Source organism: Bos indicus x Bos taurus, chromosome 13 (genome assembly GCF_003369695.1).
Source record: "Bos indicus x Bos taurus breed Angus x Brahman F1 hybrid chromosome 13, Bos_hybrid_MaternalHap_v2.0, whole genome shotgun sequence".
Classification (NCBI taxonomy): Eukaryota; Metazoa; Chordata; class Mammalia; order Artiodactyla; family Bovidae; genus Bos; species Bos indicus x Bos taurus.
Window position 1 is genome coordinate 32,056,353 of NC_040088.1, and position 19,598 is coordinate 32,075,950.

Below are 19,598 nucleotides of genomic sequence, written 5' to 3' on the forward strand. Positions count from 1 at the left end.
TGCTGTGATTCATGGGGTCGCAAAGAGTTGGACACGACTGAGCAACTGAACTGAACTGAAGCCTGCCCAGTTCCTTCTTTCAAATTTATCAGTGAGATGATACACTTCTCCTTCTATGGGGAGAGAAGCATCCTTATCTTGTACCACATGGGTAGCTGCCATCTCTGGCCATGCTCAGGGCCGGCCCCAGTGCCATGGATAGTTGTGCACATGATTGGAGCTTACTGGCTCGTGGAGTCTGTCAGGTTTATTTGTTAACTTCCCAGAACCTCAGCTGCTCTGACTTTTGTGGTCTTCAGGAAAGGTACGTCACTATGCATGCTTCATCCTTGAGTATTGATAGGTGTTTTTGGAAGAGTTTTGTTTTTGCTTTGTTTTGTTTTACAAATCATTTAATTCCTTTGGGGTTTATAGTTAAGGCCTCATTCACTTGGAGACCTTTGATTTCAAATTCAAGATATTTCAGGCAGGGGCCAATCTGATTTTTCTTCTGCTCAGATATTTATTAAGAGCACTGGACTAGGCCCTCTGGGCTCAGTGAAACACCAGTGACACAGGGTCCTTGCCTCATGGTATTTCAGTCTAGAAGAGAGCTGAGTGGGAAATGAAAAAAGAAACAAGTATGCAACAAAAAGGAGTTTTAAGTTATTGAAATCTGTAACGAAGAGTAAATGAGGGAAAGTTTCTTTTTTTTTTTTGGCAGCATGGGTTGTGGGACCTCAGTTCCTTAACTAGGGATTGAACCTGGGCCCTTGGCAATAAGAATACAGTGTCCTAACCACTGGACAGCCAGAGAATTTCAAAGGGAAAGTTTCTTTTCTTTTTTTTAACCTTTTATTTCGTATTGAGGTATGGCTGATTAACAATGTTGTGATAGTTTCCGGTGAACAGTGAAGGGACTCAACCATACATATGCATGTATCCATTATCCCCCAAACCCTCCTCCCATCCAGGCTGCCATTAACACTGAGCAAGAGTTCCATGTGCTATACAATAGGTCCTTGTTGGTTATCCATTTTAAATATAGTAGTGTGTACATGACCATCCCAAACTCCCTGTTTGAAGAGAAACTTTCTTATAAACATTTGCCATATGACTCAGTCCTTGGGATGAAATCACATACACACAAAAAGACTTGTACATGAATCTCATAGTAGCTTTGTTTGCAATAGCCAACAACTGGAAACAACCCAAAGATGCCCACCAGGTGGTGAAAAGAGGTATTTTCTGTATAGTGGAGTACTACTCAGCAATAAAAATGAACTAACTACTGATACACCAACATGGATGCCTCTCGAAAACATTATGCTGACAAAAAGAATTTAGCCTGAAAAGAATATATTCTGAATGATTCTCTATATATGAAAGCCTGGAAAAATCAAATATAACCCAAAGAGATGGAAATCAGATCAGTGATTGGCTGGGTCCAGGGGTGGGAATGCTTGGGAAGGGGTAAAGGGAATCTGTAGGATGATGAAAAAGTTTTTGATTTTGGTGATGGTGGCTACATTTATCAAAACTCATCAACCTGTGCATTTAAAATGGGTGCACTTTGTTATATAAATTATACCTCCAGTATTTTGGCCACCTGATGCAAAGAGCTGACTCATTTGAAAAGACCCTGATGTTGGGAAAGATTGAAGGCAGGAGGAAAAGGGGATGACAGAGGATGAGATGGTTAGATGGCATCACCGACTCAATGGACATGAGTTTGGGTAAACTCTGGGAGTTCGTGATGGACAGGGAGGCCTGGCATGCTGCGGTTCATGGGGTTGCAAAGAGTCGGACATGACTGAGTGAATGAGCTGAACTGAACTGAACTGAAATTTGATCAAAATGCAATTAGAGTACAGAGAAAGGAAATGAAAAAAAGAAGAATGGGCAGGAAAGGGAATAATACCTATTTAGAGAGGGTGGTGGTGAGGGGATTCTCTGAGGGAGAACATTTAAGCTGAATGTTCTGCTTAAATGTATCTGCCTGCCAATGCAGGAGACACAGGAGATGCGGGTTTGATCCCTGGTTCAGGAAGATCCCTTAGAGGAGGAAATTACAACCTGCTCCAGTATTCTTGCCTGGAGAATCCAATGAACAGAGGAGCCTGGTGGGCTATAGTCCACGGGGTCACAAAGAGTTAGACATGACTGAGCTTCTGAGCACACCATGCTATGCATGGAAAGGGCTAAAGGAATAAAGGATGAAGATAGTTGGGCTGGAGTGGGGAAAGGGGTTCTCCAGGCAGGAAGAATAGCAGATACAAAGGCCTTGAGGTAGGGAAGAGAAAGTAAAACTGCTTTGGCTATGATAGTTAATTGGATGAAGAAGATTGACTGGGAGATGTCTGGCCTACTTAAAGTAACAAAATATCTGAGAAATTTGAGTAGCACCCCCATAACCTGCAGACATTAATGATTAATAACAAAGCATCTTCATCTATTCACTGGTACAGGTCCCATAAAGACCTCTTGATACTTTATAAGCCACTCTTAAGTCAATGTAAGAGCGTACTTGAGAGTAGTGAAAATAATTTTCATTAAAATCACTTTCATTAATGTAGATTGGTGTTCTCTTTCAGTGACTATGACCAGTAGTAGGGATTCTGAGAGGAGAGCATAATAGAGAAAGTTCTACAGAAGACTCTATTTGCCAAAATAAGGTAGACATTTCTTCTTTTGTGCATTTCAGTCTCTTCAGCTGCCTGAAATTTAAGGTTCCTTCAGAAATGGATTCTTAGCCCTTATAGTTGTTGTTTAGTTGCTAAATCATATGTGACTCTTTTGTGACCCCATGGACTGTAGCCCACCAGGCTCCTCTGTTCATGGGATTTCCCAGGCAAGAATGCTGGAGTGGGTTGCCATTTCCTTCTCCAGGGGATTTTCCTAACCCAGGGATTGAACCCTAGTCGCCTGCATAAAGGCAAATTCTTTATCATTAAGCCACCAGGGAAGTCTCAGCCCTTAAGGTAAGAAAGTTATAATTCAGGACATTAGATCTAGGGAGAGGAGAGCGTAAGTGGCCTTGACAATGAAGGCTTGGTCTCCATCATTATTATTTTAAAGCTCTGGTTTCAGGAAACAATGAAAGCTAGATTAAGAAAAAGGGGGGGATAGGGTGACTTTAGAAGTGTCTTTGAATGTTATGGAAAGAACCAAAAGACATGCATGTGTTTAGTTCAGGAAAAGATGAAAATAGGCAGGACTGGGAGAGCTGGAAAAGCATTCTGTTTTGCTTTGTGTATCTGTTTATTCTTGGGTTTATTTGCAGACCAGCTTTCTCTGTTTCTTTGCCTTCATGGGGAATATTACACTTTCGGAAGTGAGTCCTCATTTCAAAGTGGCATGGTTATGAAGTATACAGACTTGGCTGTTGGGGCCTAATCTATCCAAGGATAGGGGGATTTCTTGGAGAAGAGCGGATGGTTGGAAGCTAGGCAGATACCAAACTTGTTTATTACAAAGATGTTAGTATCTTAAAGAATCCCAAAGCTGCTCTGTCAGCTTCCCAGGTAGTACAGTGCTAAAGAATCTGCCTACCAATGCAGGAGACCTAAGAGATGTGGGTTTGATCCCTGGGTTGGGAAGATTCTCTGGAGGAGGAAATGGCAACCCACTGCAGTATTCTTGCCTGGAAAGTCCCATGGTCAGAGGAACCTGGTGGCCTACAGTTCATGGGGTTGCGGAGTTGGACATGACTTAGTGACTGAGCACGCAAAGTTGCTATTGGCACTGTAATTATTTCGTTATCAACACATTTGTGTGTGTGTGTGTGTGTTACTCTGTGACAGGCACTGTAGTTGATATGAAGATGCAAACTCTTATTTTAGTAGTTCTCGTAATCTAGCTGGGATTACTAAGTATACCAAGAATTTTAAGACAAGGAATTGTTGTAAATGCCATTAAGAGTGATATAACATCTCTTCACAAATAATTAAAATTTGAGATATTTCCCTTTTTATTATTTCTAGTTTTGACTATTTGAATAAATTTTTTATTTAGTTAATACTATGGAAGTTCAGTTCAGTTCAGTCACTCAGTTGTGTCCAACTCTTTGCGACCCCATGAATCGCAGCAGGCCAGGCCTCCCTGTCCATCACCAACTCCCAGAGTTCACTCAGACTCATGTCCATCGAGTCAGTGATGCCATCCAGCCATCTCATCCTCTGTCGTCCCCTTCTCCTCCTGCCCCTAGTCCCTCCCAGCATCAGAGTCTTTTCCAATGAGTCAACTCTTTGCATGAGGTGGTCAAAGTACTGGAGTTTCAGCTTTAGCATCATTCCTTCCAAAGAACACCCAGGATCGATCTCCTTTAGAATGGACTGGTTGGATCTCCTTGCAGTCCAAGGGACTCTCAAGAGTCTTCTCCAGCACCACAGTTCAAAAGCATCAATTCTTCGGTGCTCAGCTTTCTTTATAGTCCAACTCTCACATCCATACATGACCACTGGAAAAACCATAGCCTTGACTAGACGGACCTTTGTTGGCAAAGTAATGTTTCTGCTTTTGAATATGCTATCTAGGTTGGTCATAACTTTGCTTCCAAGGAGTAAGCATATTTTAATTTCATGGCTGCAATCACCATCTGCAGTGATTTTGGAGCCCCCAAAAATAAAGTCTGACACTGTTTCCACTGTTTCCCCATCTATTTCCCATGAAGTGATGGGAGTATGAAAGTATTAACTTTTAATTTATTTTAATCCTTATACTATGGTTGTGCAGGATGTTAACGTTAGGAGTAGCTGAGTAGTGGTATATGGGAACTCTCTCTGTATTATTCCTGAAACTTTTCTGTAAATTGAAGAATTGTTCAAAATAAAAGTTTTTTTTAAAGCAGAAAAAGTGAAATATTATAAAAGATCAGAAGGTTTACAGCTAATTGTAATCAATGAAGACTTTAAGGAGGAGGTATCATTTGGCCATGAAAGTTGGGTTGGATTTCAATAGGCAGAAATAGGGTGGGAAGGAATTTCATGTTGGATGAGCCAAGTCTTAGAGCAGAATAAAAGTAAGGTGTTTATCTGGAGAACTGTGAAATTTACTTTGCTGCATGTTGTATAAGCATATGAGAAGTAATGAGGAAAAGTGGAAAAATGCCAAATAATGGGGTTCTTTGGATATTAAGTTGTTTGGACTTTATTCTGTAGGCAAAGAAGCCATCAAAACCTTTTAAACAGAGGAGAGATTATAAATAGGACGATGGGGAGTTCCCTGGTGGTCCAGTGGTTAAGACTCCAAAGCAGGGGTCACAGGTTTGACCCCTGATTGGGAAAATAAGATCCCATATGATGTGCAGCATGTCCAAAAGATGTAAAATAACAGCACAATGGTTTAGTAAGATTGACTGACCAGTAGGCCGGAAAGTAGAGAAACTAGAAGTGGAGCACACATTTAGGAGGTAACTGAAAGAAATGACTGATTAGATAATGCCTCTTTGTCCAGATGATAGCCCCTAGGCACTGTGGTGTTTGACCACTTGTCATATGTTGAAATGATAGTATTTGGATATATTGGATTAAATAAAATATAATATTAAAATGAATTTTACCTGTTTCTTTTTACTTTTTAAAACATGGCTACTAGAAATTTTACTTTTTTTGAGGGGTGGAGGCCATGCTGCTTGTGGGATGTTAATTCCCCAACCAGGGATTGAACCTCACTCTCCACAGTGAAAGCATGTAGTCCTAACCGCTGAACCACCAGGGAATTCCTTAGAAATTTTAAATCACACACATGATTTGCACTATATTTCTATTGAACACTGCTGGATTCAAAGAAAGAGGGAAATAAATCAAGTTGCTCAGGGCAATGGAAATGGCACTATCAATAAGAGAGCTAAGGAAAGTGGGACTGTGAGAAAAGAGGATAAGCTTGTTTTCAGAAAAAAAATGCTTTTACATAGATTTATTTGGGAGTGAAATAAGAAGTTGTACTTAACTTTACCTTAAATTTCTCAAACTTATTTGACCATAGATTGCTTTTCTAACAATTATTAAGTGCTAAAATATTAGTGCTTATCTAGTGTGTGGGTGTGCTCAGTCGCTAGATTGCGTCCGACTCTGTGACCCCCATGGACTGTAAGCCGCCAGGCTCCTCTGTCCATGGGCAAGAATACTGGAATGGGTTGCCATTTTCTGACCTAGGGATCGAACCTGCATCTATTGTGTCTCCTGTGTTGGTAGGTGGATTCCTTATCGCTGCTGGGAAGCCAATCCACATCAGAGACATTCAGTTAAAGATAAGATAGGCCTTGAGCTTGCAAACTAGGAGAAAATTTCAGTCCTTTCAATACCTGGGAAGGAATAGACTCTTCCATATCTAGGATCTCTATCCCTCCTCAATAGTAGATTGTGGGCCAGGGGTCAGGCCTTGGAAGACTGTCTAGGAGCTTAAGAACTTCATGTTCTATATATCTTTGTCCTTTGGGAAAGACTGTAGGCAAGGTTTTTCTCAAACTCCCTACACTATTATACTCTGAAAAAAGTTCTTGTGCTTGAAAGAGGCCTGATCTACACTTTTTATTTCCTTGGCACTAATGGAGTCTGATGAAAGGAGAAAAAACTTGTGGCTTCACATGCTTGTGATCATATTTTCCTTTTTACTTTCCAGTGATCCTTTACTTTAGCTGCAAGAAAACTCATTGGAAACTCAGAGAGTCTGTCCCCTGGTTTTTGAAAAGTATTTAAGAGGATATGACTCATTAGGAACCAGAAGACACACTGCGGGCTCCAAGATTGTTTCCAGTGATTCTTTCTCTCCTCGTATTCTTATCCTTGTGTATTACCAACTCATGTTGGGCTGGTCTGTGTAATATGTGGAATATTGTAGAAATGACAGAATATGACTTCACAGGCTAGATCCTAAGACATTGCAACTTCTTCCTTGTTTTCTCTTGGATCACTAGCTCTAGAAGCTAGCTGCCATGTTGTGAGGATACTCAGACAGTCCTTTGGAGAGCTCCCATGTTGTGGGAGCTGAGGCCTCCTGCCAACAGCCAGTTTTGTGGGTAAGTCATGTTGGAAGTGGATTCTGAAGCCTATTATGCCCTCAAATGAAAGACCCTAAGCCAGAACCACGCAGCTAAGTCACTCCGAATTCTTGACCTACAGAAAGTGTGATAATATGTATTACTATTTTAAGCTACTAAATTTGGGGTTATTTTACCTAATAATCAAATTCCCACACATGTGTGTGTGTGTGTATAGATAATATATATCGTCTCTTGATTTTTCTTGATTTCTCTGTACTATAACTGGGTGAATTACTCATGTATTGGGCTTTCTTCACAGCTCAGTTGGAAGAATCTGCCTGCAATGTAGAAGACCCAGGTTCAATCCCTGGGTCAGGAAGATACCCTGGAGAAGGAAACGGCAACCCACTCCAGTATTCTTGCCTGGAGAATCCCATGGATGGAGGAGCCTGGTGGGCTACAGTCCATGGGGTTCCAAGAGTCGGACATGGTTTAGCGACTAAACCACCAATGTGGTAGAAGTGTGTTTTAAATGTCGTTTTGTTGCTGAAATGGCTCTAAATTTGCAAGTCATTACTTTAGAATTTGATTAGTTCTTCTGAAGCACTATGCTTACCGTGACCCCTGTTCTTCTTATTCTGGTGTGTACATCACAATATTCACTTCTCCCCAAGGATAAATAATTGAGAGAAATGATAAAGAACTTAATAACTGAGAGAAGTGATAAAGAACTTAATAATGCTCTCCCTATAAAATAAACTAATAATCACAGAGAAAGAAAACCTCTTACTTGCTACCTTCATTTTTTTTTTTTTGCAAACTGCCCCCCTCCCCGAAGCTTAATCATGGATTTACTTTGCTCCAAGTCAAATCTACAGTTTTTTTTAAAAATAAGTTTTACTTAGATGTAATACACATACAAAAAAAGTGAACATCTTGATGAAATATTACAAAGTGGACACACTCATGTAACCACCATCCAGACCAAAGAAACCAAACATTAGCAGCCTTTTAGAAGCCTATCTGGTATTTCTACCTACTACTCTTTTCTCACCCCTCAAAGTAACACGTATTCTTCCTTCTAAATCATTTATTTATTTATTTTATTTTTATTATTTTTTAACACCAAAAACATTTTATATTGGGGTATAGCCAATTAACAATGTTGTGATAGTTTCAGGTGAACAGTGAAGGGACTCAGCCCTACATATACATGTGTCCATTCTCCCCCAAACCCCCTCCCATCCAGGGTGGCACACAACATTGAGCAGAGTTCCATGTGCTATACAAAAGGTTTTTGTTAGTTATCCATTTTAAATATAGCAATATGTACATGACCTTCCCAAAGTCCTTAACTATCCCTTCTTCCACCAGGAACCTTGAGTTCATTTTCTAAGTCTGTGAGTCTCTTTCTGTTTTTTAAGTAAGTTCTTTTGTATCATTTTAGATTCCACATACAAGGGGTGTCATATGATATTTCTTTCTCTGACTTACTTCACTCAGTATGACACTCTCTAGGTCCATCCATGTTGCTGTAAATGGCCTTATTTCATTCTTTTTAATGACTTAGTATTATTCCATTGTATATATATACCACATCTTGTTTATCCATTTCTCTGTCAATGGACATTTAGGTTGCTTCCATGTCTTGGCCATTGTAAACAGTGATGCAATGAACATTGGGGGTACATGTATCTTTTCAGGCCATGTTTTTCTCTGGATATATGCCCAGGAGTGGGGTTCCAGGGTCATATGGTAGCCGTTTTTTCAGGAACGTCCATACCGTTCTCCATAGTGGCAGTACCAATTTACATTTCCACCAACAGTGCAGGAGGGTTCCCTTCTTTCCACATCCTCTCCAGCATTTGTTGTTTGGGGATTTTTGATCATTTTTAACTTTTACTTTTCTTGGTTGTGCCACACAGCTTGCAGGATCTTGATTCCCTCACTAGGCACAACCGTGAGTTCCCTGCAGTGGAAGCATGGAGTCCTAACCACTGGACCACCAGGGAAGTCCCTAACATTTTTTATCAATGTTGAACTTCACATAAGTGGAGACATATACTATGTATTCTTTCATGTATGATTTCTTTTCCCCAATTTATTTATATTTTTTTTACTTAGGATTATAAACACCTTGCCTAATTGTCATTTGTGTCTGCTTCATCTTTTATTTTGGGTAAACTTTAATGACAGCCACAGACTGCAAGTCCACACTAGTGAGTGAAGCTGTGTGTATGTATTTAAGAGCAGAAAAAGCCTCCCAGTAATTTATTGGAATGTCACTGAACCTGTGCCTTTTGGTTTTCATAAGGCAGTGAGTAGTTGAATTTCTCAGGAATCCAGACTGTCAGTTTTTCAAGCTGTATGCCTCTGGATAACTTGCCACATCATCCAAATGTTCCTAGGAGGATTAAGTAACACGTAAAGACATGTAAAGCTCAACATTCAGAAAACTAAGGTCATGGCATCTGGTCCCATCACTTCATGGGAAATAGATGGGGAACAGTGGAAACAGTGTCAGACTTTATTTTTTTGGGCTCCAAAATCACTGCAGGTGGTGATTGCAGCCATGAAATTAAAAGATGCTTACTCCTTGGAAGGAAAGATATGACCAACCTAGATAGCATATTCAAAAGCAGAAACATTACTTTGCCAACAAAGGTCCGTCTAGTCAAGGCTATGGTTTTTCCAGTGGTCATGTATGGATGTGAGAGTTGGACTGTGAAGAAAGCTGAGTGCTGAAGAATTGATGCTTTTGAACTGTGGTGTTGGAGAAGACTCTTGAGAGTCCCTTGGACTGCAAGGAGATCCAACCAGTCCATTCTAAAGGTGATCAGTCCTGGGTGTTCATTGGAAGGACTGATGCTAAAGCTGAAACTCCAATATTTTGGCCACCTCATGTAAAGAGTTAACTCATTGGAAAAGACCCTGATGCTGGGAGGGATTGGGGGCGGGAGGAAAAGGGGATGACAGAGGATGAGATGGCTGGATGGCATCACCGACTTGATGGACATGAGTCTGAGTGAACTCTGGGAGTTGGTGGACAGGGAGGCCTGGCGTGCTGTGATTCATGGGATCGCAAAGAGTTGGACATGACTGAGCGACTGAACTGAAAGATATATAAAAAAGAAAGGGTACACATATTTCAACTGTTGTTTTAATGTTGGGTTTGTCTTGGTGTCTCAGGTGATGATTCTTGATTCTTCAGAATGATTTATTGTAGCTCAGAGACTTGATGGAAAGTCCCTCAAGTCAAGGAAAACAATATTATTTTTTGTTGGGGAAGGCAGAATATGCATTGTTGGGCACCGAGATTTAGAAGAGTAGCTATAGGTTTTCTTGGTTCTTGTAGGATCCCTATGGTGTGGCTTCCTGCAGGAGACAGAATTTCCAGAGGTAGGAAATTGCATTTCCAGAGTTATTCCTACAGTGAGGGGACCTAGTTTTAGGTGAACACGGTAATTCTATTCAACAAACAAGAGAAAAGCTCATCCTTCTTGTTCAACCTACCACTAGCTGTCTTAACTAACAGGAAAGATGAACACAAGGGGCATTACAGTCTCTGAGGGAAAGCACTTATGATATAATTAGTGAGCCAGATCCCAGTAAACGTGATGGAGTGCCTAGGGGGAATAGCGTTGTGGATCATTCCAGGCGTGGGCAACCTATGGGAGAAGAGCTGCTTGGATGGACCTTCAGTATCTCAGGTGAGTATCTCAGGGCTGGTGGTGACCACGTTCTCGCCCCCCAAAAGGTGTTGATTCAAAAAAACAAAAAAACCAACTAAGCAAAATCCCCAACAACCCAGGCCCCGAGGCGACCACCAAACCCTTCTACGTCCCCCAGGGCACACCACACAGGAGGGTCCAGATTCCATGCAAAAGCCAACCCTACTTCCTGGCTCTCACACCCTCCCTCCTTCACTACAGGAGGGTGGTGAAGGATTTACAACCCACTTCTTTCTTCCGGTTGCCATGGATACCAACCCCAGTCCTTTCATTCCTTCTGGTACTGCAACAGTCTCTAACGCAAGAGGAATGGAGGGCTCTTTACCAAACCCGCCACTGGGAGTGATGGGGGAGGGGGTGGCGGTTAAACAGAGCACGAAGGACTGGTGGTCTAGACTGCAGCGGTAGAATCAGGACAAAAGCTAAGTTCAGCCGCGGTTCAAGTCCTTCCGTTCGCCAACACCTGCGACCAGACCCTGCGGGACACTGCTGGGCTTAGGGGAGGGGCAAGCCGAGACGACGGGACGCAACAGCGGGGTGCGGCTCGGGGCGCGAGGCGGCTCCCGGGAGAGTTCCAGGGACCGGAGCGCCGACTTGTGCACTAGCTCAGGAGGGTGCAGAGGCTGGAAGAAGGTGCAGGCCCCTCCACCCACTTGTCCATTGGGCGGCGGCACCATCACACTCGGCTCGGCAATACCGCTCTCCACCTCCGCCCAGCCAGGATCCCCTCCCCCGCCGTCCTCTGCTCCGCCCCGTCCTGGGAGCTTTTCATTGGACGGAGGCGCGGTCGATTCGCCTCGAGTAAGAGAGCCGATTGGACAGGAGGCCGTCGGGCCGCCCCCAACCAGCTTGGATTGGCTTGCTTCGCGTTGGCGCAACGGAAGAGGCGGCCTGCCGAAGGTGCTCTTTTGCTCTGACTGGCTTGCCGCGGAGGAGGCGAAGAGGGGACCAGCGCTGGGGGGCTGGCTCGGGCGGCAGCGGTGGCTGCTGCGGATGGGAGCCGGTTGGCTTGCCGCGCCCATGGAGCGCCACGGCAGGGCCGCCGCCACCTCTGCCTCGTCCGCCCGGGAGCCGGTGCCCGGGGGCCCCGATGGGCGGCGGCGGGAGCCACTGCGGCGCCGGGCGAACAGCGCGTCAGCTCCTGCCGTCGGGGCCTCGGCCTCGGCTTCGGCCTCGCCTTCGGCGGAGGGCGTAAGGCGGGATCGGCCAGGCTCCTACAGCGGCGCTACCTCGGCCTCCCGTCAGCGAGTCGAAAGCCTCCGGAAGAAGCGGCCGCGTAAGTGCCCGGCGGGGGCGCCTTCGCGCCTCGCCCTGCCCCCTTCCGGCCCGGCCGCCGTTTTTCCCGCGCGCGCCGGCGCGGAGACAGTGCCCCCGCACGGTGGTCTCAGTTGGTGCTTGAGGCTGCAGGCCTCAGGCCCCCCAACACGCGGGCCTTGGGTTCGGCTCCGTCCGCCCATTTTGTGCAGTGGTTCGCTCTTCTGCTTCTCAGTTGTCCGAGTGGAGCGTCTTTTCTCAGGACCTTTTCTCCGGTTCTTAGCTCCTTGTGCATTCTTTGTCCGAGAGTCACATGATTTTTTTTCCTCGAGAAGGCTTCTTTTTCACTCTCTTTCACCACCTCCCTTCCCCCCGAGTTGTTTGAATCACCGATGTCTCTCCAAGACGTTACATCCTTTTTATCTGGAGATTTTGGGCTCAAGGGAGATGGTTGAGTTGTTGCAAGCCTAAAACTGGATTCCGTGTTCTGTGCGCTAAGCTTTGGCTGCTTTTCTTCCCATGAGAATTCGGGTCTTCTCTCATCCAGGTATTGTCTCTGTTTTCTTTCCATCTCATTGCCGATGTTCACAATTCAGTACTGTTGCATTCTGGGCTTTTTAGGAATTTTTCTTTTGAGGGAAAAAGACATCTTCCTGAATATCGTCTAGGCGATTGCACATGCCTTTCCTAAAGAATCGGTTTCCCTGTTTTATTATAGCGTCTCTTTCTGCTTTGTGATCTAGTCTATATATATATAGATGATATATATATAGGTTTTTTTTTTTTTTCCCTTTTTCTTTACGGATCTTCAGTTCAAGTCTTCTATCAAGCAGCCATTGCAACTCTTGAAAATATCCACTGTCTTGATACTCTAATATGAACTTTCGGATATAATAACAGTTTACTAATCCATATGGTTATACTGTTTTTTTCGCTTGTTTCCAGATTCCTATTTCAGGAAACCAACTTGTTTTAAACGCAGAATTTGAGAGTGAGAAAGTGGCAGTAAGGTCTTTATTGGATAGTACCTCAGTCTTTATTGGATAGTACCTCAGCCCAACAACCCATTTGCTTTACTCTTCTGTGATTTGGATGATTAAATATTAAATGCAGCTCTAGTTGGCTATGAAAAGTTGGAGAGTTTTCAGTTCTTTTGTCTTTCCCTGTGTTCTTGAAAGAAAGTTAGGAAAGAAAAAAAAAAGAAATTGTATACTCTCAGCCTATGCCATTTTTAGAGCCTGGTGTTGAGAAGCACCTGATTTTTAAGTGATGCAAAACTCCTTCATGGTTTTGAACTGCTTCAATTCCAGAAATTCAGCAAATAATCGAAGCCAGGCAGCCAGCTCTTTGTGACCACTGACTACAAAGATTCTAAGTAAGTATTGTAATTTGGGTGTTTGCCACAAGTCACGCACTCTTTAAAATTTTTTTTCATTTACTCTTCTGAAAGCTTTAATAAACTCCTTTTGACCCCATGGACTATACAGTCCGTGGAATTCTCTAGGCCAGAATACTGGGGTGGGTAGCCTTTCCATTCTCCAGGGGATCTTCCCAACTCAGGGATCGAACCCAGGTCTTCACCTTGCAGGCAGATTCTTTACCAGCTGAGCCACAAGGGAAGCCCGCTAACAGGTGTACCACTGGACCATACAGAAAGAACAAATGGAAGGAAAAACACTACCATGTCTATTTCTTTAGGTCTCGTTATCTGAGAGGTGGCTTTTCATGATTTTTATAAGGACTGGTGAGTTCATTATAAACTCACAAAGGGCTTTCCCAGGTGACTTAGTGGTAAAGAACCTGCCTGCCAACGCAGGAGACACGGGATGCAGGTTTGATCCCTGAGTCAGGAAGATACCCTAGAGAAGGGAATGGCAATCTACTCCAGTATTCCTGCCAGGAGAATTCCATGGACAGAGGAGCCTGGCGGGCTATAGTTCATGGGGACATGACTGAGCGACTTTCACTTCACTTCACACCAGTTAGCTGTATTGACTGCTGATCCCTTCAAGAGTTATGCTTTGGTGTTAACTTTGAGAGAATTCAATAAAGGTGAAATCTTTGTATTTTTTATTAGAATTAGGTATAGGGTGGTGCCACCTTTCTTTTGTTCGGAAACTTCATTCTGATGTTATTGTACTACTTATCTAAAGGTATAGGAGGCTAGTTGTTATTAGAAATTAGAAAGAGCTGTTTGGTTTATCTTAGGAATTATGAACCCTGATTATAGTCATGTTCTGCTACACATGTTCCCTAGAGCAGCATGATTCCCAAATCTGTCCCCATCTCAGACTTAACACCACACATCGCAGTCATTAGAGAGATGGCTAGGTGTGTGTGTGTCTAAGAAGTTCTTTGAACATTTTAGATTAGCTGGAGTATGTTTCATAGGTCTGCAGCTGCTGCTGCTAAATCGCTTCAGTCGTGACCAACTCTGTGACCCCATAGATGGCAGCCCACCAGGCTCCTCCTTCCCTGGGCCGCTCCAGGCAAGAATACTGGAGTGGGTTGCCATTTCCTTCTCCAATGCATGAAAGTGAAAAGTGAAAGTGAAGTCACTCAGTCGTGTCCGACTCTTGGCGACCCCGTGGACTGCAGCCTACCAGGCTTCTCCGTCCATGGGATTTTCCAGGCAAAGAGTACTGGGGTGGGTTGCCATTTCCTTCTCATAGGTCTGAGAGAAATATAAAGATTGGTTTAAAATGATGGAAACAAAGATGCTAATGATAGTAACATAATACTTAGGCGTTTATATTAAACACTGTGCCAAATAACATTTCTTTTGAGTCTTGCAGTTATTCTCTGAGATGGGTATTTGTGATCTCCAGTTTCCAGATGAAGAAACAGGCTCAGAAATTTTCCCTTGGTCCAAGGCCATTATAGAGAGTTAGTAAGGGAGCTGTGTTTTGATTCTAGTTGCGGGTGTCTGACGTCAGACCTGGTGTTTCTTGGACTTTCTCCATCTTGAAAGGTACAGGCAACATAATCCAGAGTAGTGGTGGAATCACTCAGAAGCTAAAAAACAAAAACTCTGATCTGCAGAGAGGTCCAAAAACATCTTTTAATTTTTAAAATCTTATTTTTTTTAAGTTTATTTATTTTGGTCGTGCTGGGTCTTCATTGCTGCATGGGGTTTTCACTAGTTAGAGCAGGAAGGGGCTACTCTCTCATTGTGGTGCACAGGTTTCTTACTGCCATGGTTTCTCTTGTTGAGAAGCAGGGACTGTAGGGTGCCCAGGCTTCAGTAGTTTTGGCTCCTTAGCGCGCAGACTCAGTAGTTTTGGCACACGGACTTTAGTTGCTCCAAGGCATATGGGATCTTCCCGGGTCAGGGTTCAAACCATGTCTCTTGCATTGATAGGTGGATTCTTTACCACTTAGCCACCAGGGAAGCTCCAATTTAAAAAATTTTATTGAGGCATAATTACATACAGTAAAATGTACAATTTTGACAAATGTAACAAGAGAACATACATTTTAATCTGGAGCCCCAGATGTACAGCAGATGTGCAGGAGGTGTGTGGAACTTGGGGATCACAGTGCTTTATGGCAGTGTTGGGGGGGATGAGCTGGATCTTGGAAGGTGATGTTTAAGCATGTGAAGCATGTTTCAGCACTCCAGGGAAAGCTTCATGACGTGCTGATTTTGAACTCATACCAATCATTGAATGTCCTTAACTTCCATTAGTCTAGAAAATAAAGCTTTTGTTTGTAGCTTGATAGTACTAATCTAGAAAATAGTTAGCTTTCCTTGATATTTGGGGGCGCATCAGTGTTGTCAGAATGAGACTGGTGCTTGGGTCCTGTGAGGCTGCCTTTCATCTGGCGCAGTGTTTCTCTTCAGTTAGGGAATTAGAAAGGGCCACCACCAGGAGCTCAGGGAAAAAGTTAGATTTCTATTTCTTTGTAGCCCATTTTTGAGGGAAAGAGTAGGAGAGGATGCTTTAAAAAAAAAAAAAAAATTTGGCTGCATCTGGTCTTAATTGCGGCAAGAGGGTCTTCCCTCGTGGTACATGAACTGTCTAGCTGTGGCATGGGCTTGGTGGTTGCTGTACTCTGGCTCAGTTGCTCTGTGGTGTGTGGAATCTTAGTTCAGCCACCAGGGATAGAACCTGCATCCCTTGCATTGCAAGGTGGATTTTTAACCACTGGACCACCAGGGAAGTTCATTGACTAGTCACTTAAAAGAGCATTGAGGGATTTCCCTGGTGTAGTGCTTAAGAATCTCCCTGCCAGTGCAGAGAACAGGGGTTTGATGCCTGGTCCTGGGAAGATGTCACATGCTGCAGGGCAACTGCACCTGTGCGCCCTAGAGCCTGTGCCCCACAAGAGGTGCCGCCACAGTGAGAAGCAGGCGCTGCAACTAGGGAGCAGTCCCCGCTTGCAGCAACTAGAGAAAGCCCCCAAGCAGCAAGGAAGAGCCAGCGCGGCCGAAAATAAATACTTAAAAAAAAGTATTGAGGTTCTTTGGGCTTAAATTTATAACCTTGTGAGCTCTTTTCAGGTTCATAACTTGGGGGTATGAAGTTCGTAACTTTAAACATTTTGTTTCTCGATGTTTTCTCTAAGATGTGAAAGTCCTTTATAATGGCTTAAAGTTTGCTTTCTAAAGGTGAAAGCTATCTTGCAGATTTTAGTTGGCTATTAGGTTTTGTTATTCATACTTCTTGAATATAAAATTTATTATTGAGTCTGCTGGTTTTTTAGTAGGTAGTATTTTATAAGTATCTGGTCCCTGAGTTAAACTATTTTGGGAATATTTTTGAGGTCTAGCTTTTAATCTGAGGCCAAAGCTTTCTGCTTAGAGCAGCCTAGGGGTTTGGGTTTGCAGTGTCTTAACCATTTGTGGTCTGGTAAAGATGTAGTTCATAATGTTGAAAAATTGAGCACACTTTTATAAATCATATATTTCTCATTGGAAAGCATTTCAGTTGTTGGCACCTATTATCAGAGTGCTAATAATGATTTTACATAGATTTGTGAGAGAAAGTTTAAATTCTTTCTAGGAAAGTATCCTAAGTCAAGTGCACTTTGTCTAGACAGAGTGCCTTGGAGGAAATACATCAGAAAATACGCTGAAGGCTGAAAACAGACTCAAATATCTATGAAAACTGAAAGTGATAAAATAGGCCTTCATTTAAGAGATGAGTGTGGTGGGATAGCAAAAGCTACTTTTCCCATGTCTTTTCTTGCCAGAAATACGTAATTTTTGAATGAGAATTGGGAGGCTTAATCCAGTGATGTTATAGTATATGGGGCAGTCTCTCGGTCATTGAGAAGGATCTAACCCCCCTTTGACAGGCACGGAATGTATGGGCTGAGAGATTATCAGAGAGTGTGCTTCTGATGGACCTCCCATGTCTTTCACTGTCTTTCAGTTCTTAGGGGTGTGTAAATGGTTTGACTAGTAGTATAATGGAAAAGCCAGAAACCAGTGCAGTCTGAAACCAGTGAATAAGAATATGAACTGAGCTATTTACTCTTTCAGCCTGAGACCCCTTACTTTTTCTTATAGATTGTTGGTCCTCTTTTCCTAAGGTATGTGTATTTTTTTAAACTACTTTTTATTAAAAAAAAAAAAAAATTAACCCAAAAATACGTGTTTTGTGCTCATAGGTTTGTATAGATACTGGTTAAAAAATACTTGTTAAAGGATTTAGGAAATCTGGGCTTGAGTCCCACCTTTTCCTTTTCTTGACTGTGACCCTGGGCTCCTTTCTTTGCACTTCAGTTTCTTAACTGAAAGTAAAGTGGGGTGATTACCTTGCTTGGTTATTGTAAACATTAAATAAGTTCATGCAGTGAAGTGCTTGGCTATTAATAGATGATCATTTAAAACAAAATGGCCAGTAAACTAATGCTTCACCTTTTTAATCTAAGGAAAGGGGAAAAAGGCTTAATTTGTTTTAAGCCTTGCAATCTAAAGACCATTGGTGTTAGTTATGTCCAAAACTTCAGATTCCAGTGCTGTTGATGAGATATATTTGTTAGTAGAGTGCTGTGTCTTTGCTATCCACAAGGTTGGCATCATCTTAAAGTTGGTACTTAAAGAATGGTGCTTCTGGTAGAAAAATAGGAATTGAATCTCATACCTAACATTGTTGTTTCCATGATTGCAGAAACTTTTTATTCTTCCAGTCAGGGCCAGACTTCATGACTTACGCAGTGAAAGGTTCAGTTTGTCCCTTATCACTGCGAATGGAGTTTCTGTGGGCATTTAAAAAAAGACAAAATCATGACTCCCTGCAACTGAGGTGAATGGCTGCTGGGGAGTCAGCCAGTGTTCTCTTTAGAATTGCACTGACACTGTTGGTTTAATTTGGGGGAGAATTGGTGTTTAATAGTATTTAAGTTTTCCTTCCTGGAACATGGTATATCTTCCCATCATTATGTCTTTCAGTACACCATTTTAATAATAGTCATACATGTTTTAGTATTTATTTCTAAATATTTTATGGGTTTGTTATGCATGACATTTTTCATATTATTTTAGTATTTATTTCTAAATTTTTTTTTATGCATGACATTTTTTTCATATTGTTTTCTTGCTGGATTTTGCTTATATAGGAAAAGCTATTGGTATGTGTTTTTTTTTTTTTGGTGTGTCCAGTTACTAAAAATTTTTTAATTCTGTTGGCTTAATTGATTTATCTTAATTTTTGTTTTATGGAGTCTTATCGAGATAATCATGATTTTTCTCCTTCAATGTACTAATGTACATTTTCTCCTTAAGTGGAATTTTAATTGTGAAAACTGTCCTTGCCTTCCAGAGAAGAATCCCTTTTGGCTGTGGTGTATTACTCTTACTGCACAACCGGATTCTGTTTAATACTTTAATGTTTTTGCATTTATGTTGTGGGACACCTCTTTTGTAGTTTTGATGAGGTTAGAATGACTTGAGAATCTTTCTAGATTTGTGTGTGTATGTGCCCCAGAAGCTGTTAGTGGTTTGCCTGGAAACTGTCAGGGCCTGGTACTTTTTGTTGTTGTTTGTGTGGTAGATCTTTGACCTTTTAAAATTTTTTCAGTGCTTTTGACTGAGTTTTCTACTTCATTTTGAGTCTCTCTTTGTACTCTTTTTTCCTTGCTAATCCTCTGTTTATGGTACATTTTAAATTCACTGTTACATAGATTGTAAGTTGGCTTATTTGTACAATCTCTGGTTATGTACTTCATCTTCCTTGACTTTTTTTGTTTTTTGGTCTAAAGAAAAGCTATATCTTTTTTTTTGGATATACTTAGAAATTTGTTTGTTTTAATGGCTTTTTCAAAGCTTGATTTTACTGATTAGCTCTGTTGTGGCTTTGTTCACAATGTTTTTCTAATTACATTTACTTCTTGCTTTCATCTTTAATAACTTTCTTCTGCTTATTTTGGGTCTGTTTTATTTTTTTAGCATTTCAAATTGTATGTGACATTCTCTTTCATTTAGACTTCCATATTTTGAATACATTTGATATCTAAGGCTAGAAGTTTCCATCGGAGTTCCACCTTGGGTAGATATCCTATTCTTTTTGACACATAGAGTTCTCATTGTCATTCATTTAAAAACACATTTTGTTTCGATTTCATCTTCAATCTCAGAATTAATACAAGTGAGTTTGAAGATTTCCAGGTGGATAGACTTATTTCTTTGTGTCTGTTGGATTCAT

General features: G+C 42.0%; 1 protein-coding gene across 4 annotated transcripts in view; it reads left to right on the forward strand.

Moving 5' to 3' along the window:
- The first annotated feature begins 11,310 nt into the window (after positions 1-11,310).
- The window catches only part of PANK2 (pantothenate kinase 2), a 29,417-nt gene continuing 21,129 nt past the window's right edge, over positions 11,311-19,598 (forward strand). The window contains exon 1 of one of the 4 annotated variants that reach the window (XM_027559377.1): positions 11,311-11,968. In XM_027559377.1, coding sequence (XP_027415178.1) covers positions 11,686-11,968 — 283 coding nt within the window. In that variant the 5' untranslated portion in view covers positions 11,311-11,685. Of the gene's footprint in view, positions 11,969-12,082; positions 12,494-19,598 lie in introns of those variants that run through there. The other 3 variants (XR_003514085.1, XM_027559379.1, XM_027559378.1) reach the window with 3 other exon arrangements.